Source organism: Dermacentor andersoni, chromosome 2, assembly GCF_023375885.2.
Source record: "Dermacentor andersoni chromosome 2, qqDerAnde1_hic_scaffold, whole genome shotgun sequence".
NCBI classification, from domain to species: Eukaryota; Metazoa; Arthropoda; class Arachnida; order Ixodida; family Ixodidae; genus Dermacentor; species Dermacentor andersoni.
In genome coordinates this window covers 64,595,639-64,604,432 of record NC_092815.1, presented here as the reverse complement: position 1 = coordinate 64,604,432, position 8,794 = coordinate 64,595,639, and the positions used below count along the sequence as shown (strand labels likewise).

The window sequence follows — 8,794 nt, the reverse complement described above, 5'->3', positions numbered from 1 at the left end:
CACCATTCTGGGAGGAACTCTGCAATGCCGAGAGGAAATAAGGAAATGAATTAGCATTTCTAGTAAACTCGCGCTCAACTTAAACTTCATAAAACACGCAAGATGCGGCGGCAAAGCGCAATTTGCAGAAGTTTTTTCGGAGGTACTTAGACAGGCCAGCATCTTTCCCTTTCTCACCCACCATCTTGCACATGAGATGTTAAACGCAAAACCCAAACTTACCTCACAGAAAGCCAACTGCGCAGCATCCAAGGGAAGACTGCACGACTGCCCTGATTATGACACAGAGCGCAAAAGTCTCGCCATCATTTAGTCTCGTTTGCGCGACTGCTCACATCTCAGAATATATGGTTCTGGAAGGATGGAATGACGCTAACGGCGCACGAGATCTAGGGCCCGTGACGTTTGTAAACGACAGCGGCTTCAACATCAGACACTAGCACCGCTTTACCGGGCGCCAGTCTGCAGATAAGTGCTGGTGCGCAAGCCATGTACACAAGCCATGTGCGCATATTGCACGTTTACATATTTCGCAATACCCTGTCATCGTCACTTACTCTCCCTCTAACAATTTTCCCCGTTTCTCCTAGCAGTTTAACAAGATGTCATTAACAGCGAAAGAAAGATATACATTTGTCCACAGCAACAAAGAAGCTCTGTGGAGAATCACCAAGGTAGGTACGAAATATTGAGCTCATAACTTCAGCATCAATCCTCAGGGCGGCCATCAAGCAAGAATATCGCACCATAATGGGCAATTACTTTGCAAATTTCAGCATAAAGCATTCGAATTATGTTCATAAGAGTGTTTCCCTGTGACAAAGAAACTTTTTTAGAAAAATGTAAGAGGGCATGTTCATCCGTATCAACCTTCTGGTCCACCTGGCTAGGGCCACAGGTAAGGAGCCTGCTATGTGAATGTGTGCTCGTAATTGCCCTGTCTTCGTTCGCGTTAACATATTTGCTGATATAGCATCGGCCTTAATTTTGCGTGTGTATGCACATGCCCACTCGGTTCCCCGCTACTGGTAACAAATCAATAAAGGTAGCGTACAGGAAATAGCGTAAAAGCAGTGGTGGCGGCGGGTGGCAGCGGGGGCGATGTACTGCACGGCAGGTTCCAATAAAATGGGAATGGCGAGAGTTCACATTGAGAAAAAAGCCAGAACGACTTGGGACTTGGTTAAGCGTTAGGCTGAACGGGCCGGTCAGATCATTTGTTGTCCTCAAAGGCAATGACGCACATCCAGGGTGAGATATTCACCAAGAATACGGTGGCGTATGCAAAATGCATTTGCACATACAGTCTATTTTCCTTGATTCGCCCTCGGTTGGAAAGTCCGCACTGGAAAGTCCCGGCGAGAAACGATACATTTCTATAGAAGAAAAAATTCACGCAGAAATTCCTCTGGGGGTTGTCTAAGTATGCGTAAGCATTGTTCCACTTGCTCATCTCCGCGCAGTCGGGTGTCATTATCAATGTTATGAAACTTTATCCGACCATTACAAATGACAGCAATGCGCGGACACCAGCTTCTGCGGACGGCGGCGCACGGTGAATTGATGACGCAAGCAAACTACTGCAGATGGTGGCGCCAAGTGCGCTGATGACGTTCCGATTATTATAAGCCGTTACCGCTCTTTAGCGTATTATCCATCCGCGTCGAGCCATTATCAACCGTGATCAAACCCTACTCCGGCGGCCGCTGCGTATGGTGCGGCCGCGCGGGCCCTATATCAAAAGCAATCTGCGATGGAGACAGAAAGCGCCCAGTGCTGATAGCTTCGTGTTCGCTGTATTCTTGCCGCCTAGTTCGTGTTGAAACGAGAGGCAGCATGAAAGCGAATTCGCTCACTGCTGCGAGCCCTATCTTGAAAGCGATCGTCTTACGCGATGGACGGACGGACGTGTTTACTCAATGGGTAAGCATGCAAATGCTTGCGCATTTAAAAACCGGGATAGCAACTGAAACTTACGTCAGTGATGAGAAGGCAGGTGTGAGCACTGTATCAACATCTCTGTATTCAACAACCTGTTTTCACTACTATTTTGCAGGTTGAATTATTGGCAATTGTTTTAGCTTTACGTCAGTTACCTTCCTTTTTGTCAGCAGCCCTAATATTAAAAGATTGTCCTTGTTTGTTCTTCGCTAACCACACTTACTTTATCGAACGCAATTGAAACGTTCCAATTCTTCGTCACAAGACATTTACACCTCGTTCGTTTGGTGTGCGTGCCGAGACGCAAATGCTTAATACTAAATCAATACGTTAATGAACTCGCAGTATGACCACATAATGGTTCGGTAATTCCTATTTTACCATAATCTGCGTACGTAATAGCGGCGTGATGAAGAAAATTTGCAACTCAAAATATCTTTCACGAAAATTCATTGTCCGCCTCTGAGTTTCCGCCTCTATTTTTCCTGGAAGAATGAATAGTGCTCCACGAGAAATGCTGCAGTGTCGCTTACAAGGCTACGATGTTGAGTCCTCCCACTAGACTTTTAATTTCCCAGGTCTGGTCTGGCGATATCACATTTGTGTCATTTCTGTAATGAAAGTGGATCTCTGGAACATTGTTAGCGTGTCACCGTTTAAAGATTCAAAGAAAAAGATCGTTTGAAGAACCATTACGTAAACTTGGCTGGACGTTAACTCTCCGAGTGGTCCTTTCAATTACTACTACCAAACTGGGTTTTAACCACAGGAACATTTTAAATACCCTGTGCAACTTTCTGTGCCCGACAAGAAGAATGCAATGATAAAATTTTGCGTATCCTATTTTTTTTTTTTTTTTTTGTAGTTCCCATCTTTATATTCTGTAACGTGTATATACAATAGATTTCGTATCTATATCAGGTCGGTTATAATTTTTGCAACTTGCGCTTACCAGTTCCGATTTAAACTATATTCCTCAATATTAGTAGTATTTTTCGAACCCTAGCACCACCCGATCACGGCCGATTGTCCAGAGTGGGCTGCACCAGGTCACTGAGGAACAATAACAAGACTGCTTATTTTTCAGTGAACTGCTATTTTGTAAAGATCGCTCGACGCCACCACGCACAGAAGACGAGAAGTTGCGTAGCGGGAATAATATATTTGGCCTCGGATGCAGGCTTCAGTTCGAACAGTTCGCATTAAAATTGCAGAACGCCTGCTACTTTCACAACTCTGCCAGGCGTCTTCAGCACTGTCATTAGCCAGACCTAACGAAGAGGAGGAAAACGATGGTGTAAACATGGACCCGGCGGTAAGCGCCAGCCGAGTTTTCGTGCCACCATTCTGCTAGGTGTGTCACCACTAGAAGAGGTGACACCAACAAAATTTTTTTATACTACCGTGAAGAATAAATCGCCCGAAAGTGAGTATTGACTATCCACCACGTTCCACTGAAGGAAAGCGACTCATTCATGGCTTTTTTTTTTTAATGCGATCTATTCTAGGTTGCATTTCTTCGCAGCACTGTAATTTCCTGGCTTTGAGATCTGACTCACAGCCGTTACATAACATGACCAAGTTGGGCTGTGTGTGCTAGGTTATCTCATCCAGTCTTCATACATTTACCATTCATGGCTTTAGCAATATATAATCGAATTTGGACCTCGTGCAGGCATAAATTGACTCAAGTTACAACATAATTGGAACGATTCTTTATGCCCGTTCTCTTTTAAGCGTCATAACTCGTATTCACACGCCAAGCCTGCGAACCAAAGGGTGATTAGGAAGTCCCTATACAGCAAAATCACATCCCAATGTCAATTCATTCAACTATAAAATGTATCTTTCTTCGTGACAATGCGGCTCACACTCGCGATATCTGTATTGGTGATGCGAAGCCCGAGGGCGCGGGATCAAATCCTGGCCGCGGCGGCCATATTTCGGTGCGGCCAAAATGCGAAAATGTCCACGTACCGTGCATGCATGGTAAAGAAACCCACTTGGCCGAAATTATTCCGGAGCTCTCCGCCCCCACCCCCTTACGATGTTCCTCGTAATCATATCGTGGTTTTGGCACGTAAAAATCCAGAATTTAATTTTTAATACATGCGTTGTGTAATATTTATGATGTCCGCCTACAAGAAGGGACCAGCTATAAGCTTCACATGCCTGTTCAAGCACGGAGAGATAGCTTGTCAGTTTTTATCACCAAATACTGTTTTCTGCGATATCTTCGAGTCTCACCAAGTCCCTACCACTCGTTGTGCAATTTGGCGTCAACTGTACGGCTATACATTGTGGCAAGGCATTTACAGCAATGTCGTGTGCCTTGAACGCTAGTTAACCTAAAGAAATATGTATTTATCCAAGTATTTTGACTAAGATCTGCATGCATTCTAAGCGCAAACTTTTTCTTACGCATCGACGCCCCGTACAATGTTTGTGCAGTGTGAGCCGCACTTTTCTAGAGTGGTCACTCAGCCAATTTAATCACCGTCTATCGTGAACAGAGAGTACAGGCTGTCACTGTAATAATACCAGGCAGTGGTCATGACAAGTGCTCGGTTCATGCGCTATAGAACAGATGCTAGGTAGCTGCTGCGGCCGCTGACGCAATCCACAACCTGCTGCTCGACCACTCTGAAAAGTGTGATTCACTCTGAACAAATCTATTCAAGCATTTTTTTTTCTTGAACTCACGTAGCCAATTTACGGGATATTTGTAAGATATACGTATCACGTTCTGCATTCCTTTTAGTCATTTGCGTCGTGTACCACCAGTCAGTGAAATCTATGTTCACTAACTGAAGAGAAGCTAACGTCGTGTATAGGTATTTTACCGCAGTCAGTGTAGCACGATACATCATCTTAACATCAAGGGTCTACTGCCTACGACTACTGCGACACACTGCTTTTAGCCCCTAACCCATTTCGAGGTACCCTGGAAACGACGGCAGTCAATCCTGGGCGACGGAACATAGGTGACACTGTAATGCGGTGCCCCCCTTTCTCGCCATGAACACCGACCTTCCAAGCTCACCTCTCTCCCCTCGCAGTAGCCATGTGTCCCACGTGCGGAATCTGCATCGAGTCCCTGCGCCGGCGGGCGCCTCCGGTGGCCACGCTCTGCGGTCACGTGTTCCACGGGCCCTGCCTGGCCCAGTGGTGCGAAGCAAATGGAGCCACGGACGCCCCGTGCCCTCAGTGCCGGCTGCCTATCAGCCAGGGGGACTTGCGCAGGCTTTTCCTGGACGACCATCGGCCCCGCCGCAAGAAGCACCGCCGCCACGACGACAGCGCTAAGGAGGACGTAGAGGATGCGACGTTCGGTACGTCTTCGGTAACAGACGATGGGGTTTTGGGCCTTACAGGTCGCCAGGGAGACGTACCGTACAATTCAATGCACCGTATTGGTCGTGACCGCCAGGAAAGTTTCCTTAACGCCATTCTCACGCAACAACGAAACGCGAACAGCGACGCGCGTGGCTCTGGTCCCGAGCTGTGCCGTCTACACCCTCTACACTCCTAACAAAAAGTTGACATCCTTTGGCGCTTATCTTGTCCCACAAAGATAATCGTCATCTTCCTTGCTTGCGTTTCTTTTCTTGAAAACTCAGCGCTCGCTACTTTCCTTTCGAAAATGCTATGTCACGGTGACAACGCGTGTGCCGTTCGTGATTTCGAAGTTCCGGGCTCGCAGCGATAAAAAAAGAAAAGGCGGGCAATACAGGTGACAATTATTGCGCAAAGGTGCAAAATTTCTAAGGAGTGTAACGGCTAGCCGTGGCTGCGACAAGCTGCTGGACGCGCGCATTCAAGTTACGAGGTTCCCGTCCTTCTCTCATAATCTTCGTGGTCGCTTGGCTTATCGGCGTTTTCGGAGCGTGCTGGCGGAGCCCTCCAAACGCCTACTTCGCAACGTCGTCGCTTTAGGAAATATGTTTTATGCGTATTTGTTCGCTCCCACCTAGCGACGAGCGTTGTGCGAATTCGAGCGCTCGCAGGGCTCCACCGGCCACGCACAAGAAACGTTGATAAACCGAGCGAAGGCGGAGAACATGATAGTGGAACGCAAAACCACAAATTTTGTACACCTTAACTGCGCATGTGCAATAGTATATCGCAGCCGTGGTTAGTCGCTGCAACAAATATACCGAAAGCCGAAGCCTTCTTGATAAAAGCCTTGCGATACGTTTCTTTCCGAATTTACGGTACACTTAAATTCAAGCGCACAAGTGTTGCGGTTCGGGCAAGCGCTCCCGGCCGGTCTCCTGTTTCTACTTTTAATTTCGGGTCACGCCACTTCGAGAAGCCCGCTATGTTTCTTCGTAATTAAAAGGAGGACGTCGTTGCAAAACATCGCACTTTCTAGCCAAAGGAAAGCGTTTCGAGTTTCTTGCAGTTTTGGGTTTCTCAGCTATTCAAGAAAGTGCAGGCAAATTTTCAGCCGCCCGGCATCTGCGCAATAATAAAGGAGCAACATACGTATTCTTTAGATGCACTGCCGTACATCTCGTTAAGAAATTTACCCAAGGCCATTGCTTTAGAAGTGCATTCGCCTTGTGAGAATAAAGCTTAACATCAAATTGCTACCATCATTGTAAAGTTCGTTATCTCTTTTATAAGCTCAAGCAGTAGCAGCAAGGATGTGATAATACGTGTAAAAAGGCTAGCGAATTAAGTCAAAAGGAAGAAAATGTCACCGTATGATTCCTAATTAATCCATATAAGTTTACTGCAGCAGCTGCGGCTGTGAAGTACCATAGGATCAGTGAAATCCGTCGCGAATAGCTTTGCAAGTATGTAGCCTTGAAATATATATTACCCAGGAAAGATTCGCACATATCGGCGCGCATCTCGACAAAAGAGAAAAATATAACTTCATTTACTTAAGCACCATGTCGGGAGCCTCTTTACCTGACTCTTCTTTTTTTTTCCTCTCTTAGACTGTTGTTCCAGCGTCTCGTGTTCTTTAGCAATCGTTCAGCGACCGCTGTAAGCATGTTATTATGAAAAATACGCCAGGAAAAACGGTTACCGTTGTGCCCTATGCACAAGGGCTAACCCACAAACTAAAGAAGATAAGCGGAAAAGAAGGCAAAAAGAAAAAAAGAAAAGCTTTGGGCCGTTCTCATGGCGGCCATTTCCCATGTGGCGTCCCCAACTGCAACATTCTGCAACAGATATGCGCCTCCATGAGCATCATTCCTTTAATGAAGCGAATATCTTTATGGAAGCGCTCGGTATTCGTTTACATCCACAATCGTACGTCCATGGTTTCTGCCCAATATTTGTTGTCCCGCAGCGGCGCCCGACGACTTCTCGACAGAAGAGACCTCCGGCACCAGGTCTCCGTCGCCTTCGGTGAATGAGACTTGGGTGTTCCCTCCTGAGCCAGCAACGTTCCTTGACCGCATCCTGATGATTGTGGCAGACGTGAACGCGATGGGCCGAGAGGCTGCTCAAAAAATCAAGCTTCGCGTGCAGATGCTGGAAGAAGAGGTTCGCAGGGGCGTCGAAGAAGCCGCCATTCGCCTGGGCCCCTGTCGCTAAGCGCCGGAAGCTCGCCCGTTCATCAACCGCTACACCTCGTCTGCCACAAACTTGCTCTCGAAGTGCATACAATTTGTATTACCGCTTCAACGCGACACTATGTTACTGCTGCCTAGGCCCTGTCATTACAGTTGTCCCCGCGCACGCTCGGTCGAGCGCCAGCTGTCGGGTTTTCAGCAAAACTTCCAGGTGCGTGCGTGGTCAAGCTTGAGAGAAGAAAAAAAAACAGCTCCTTAAAAAAGGGCGTTAGCGTGGGCCTGTACCTCTTCATTAATGGCTGTATTGTTAACACTGTGTGCGAAACACACGCTACGTGCTAACTTGTAGAAAACATCTCATTCACGCGTATATTTAGTTTTTATGTTTTGCTACTTCATTTGCAAAAATAGACGTGAATATTTGTTGACATTCGTTTGCATCGAAACGTATCGCCGAATATTACGAATGCAACATTTCGGCCAAGGACACTTTGTAGGTTGTGATTAATTCCAAATCCGGATACACAATGTAAATGTACAATTCTGACAAGGCGACACATAGTGTTTTTACCTACCGGTTTCTGTAGGTGCATTAATACCTACACTCCATGGTCCGTATTTATGAAAAGCTCTTACGTCCTTTGTAAGAAATAATCCCGGCCAATACTGATGCGGGACGTATTAGCGAAGGCTGCAGGCCCATGGCGACGCTTACGGACAAGAAGCTTTGTGAAGTTGGCCCTAAATAATTATGCGCCTATACTCGCACCAGGGAATTCATACACGATGTCGAAACAAAGTTACTTTGCAGCATGCTGCTGTGCAGATAGAATTGCTTACATGGAAGATTTAGCATAAAATAAGGTCTTTGGCATTTCAAAGATTTTTACGGAGGCGAACTACAATAAAATATTATTTTGAATTAGTCATAAATAAGTTGTGTATACTACTGAAGTAATCTTGGCAAAGCTGCACGAGAGGCAATCGTCTAGTTTCCTTATCAGCCACCTTTAAATAGCCCATCGGCAGACTACACGTGCAGCTGATGGTTAGCGGAAAGGACCTAAATACTGGCCTCCGAGATATTCAGCGTCCCCTCGGTGGCCGCCTAATCCCGTAGGTCAAGCCGGCAAGCCGGGCTGGTTCTCAATGCATCGGGCCGTGCGTCAGCACAGGCAAGTGGTAATAAGGTAATGGCGTCGTTTCTTCTTTTTTCTTTTGTTCCTTTTTTAGCATAGAAGACGCCTACTTTACCGAGCTTTTCATGATGTATCTACTCGGATTTCAAGCCTAAATCTTTACACGTAGAATGCTCTATA

At 46.4% G+C, this 8,794-nt stretch overlaps 1 protein-coding gene across 2 annotated transcripts; it reads left to right on the top strand.

Annotated features, from left to right (window-relative positions):
• Positions 1–1,907: 1,907 nt before the first annotated feature.
• LOC126542583 (uncharacterized) lies at positions 1,908–8,380 on the top strand. Of its 2 annotated transcripts, XM_055077352.2 has the most exons (3): positions 1,908–3,367; positions 5,001–5,273; positions 7,250–8,380. In XM_055077352.2, the coding sequence occupies exons 2-3, from the start codon at positions 5,006–5,008 to the stop codon at positions 7,495–7,497; spliced, it is 516 nt and encodes a 171-aa protein (XP_054933327.1). In that variant the 5' UTR covers positions 1,908–3,367; positions 5,001–5,005; the 3' UTR covers positions 7,498–8,380. The 2 variants fall into 2 exon arrangements, with proteins under 2 accessions (XP_054933327.1, XP_050045678.2); XM_050189721.3 differs by lacking the exon at positions 1,908–3,367 and having other exon boundaries at positions 4,990–5,273.
• Positions 8,381–8,794: the final 414 nt, after the last annotated feature.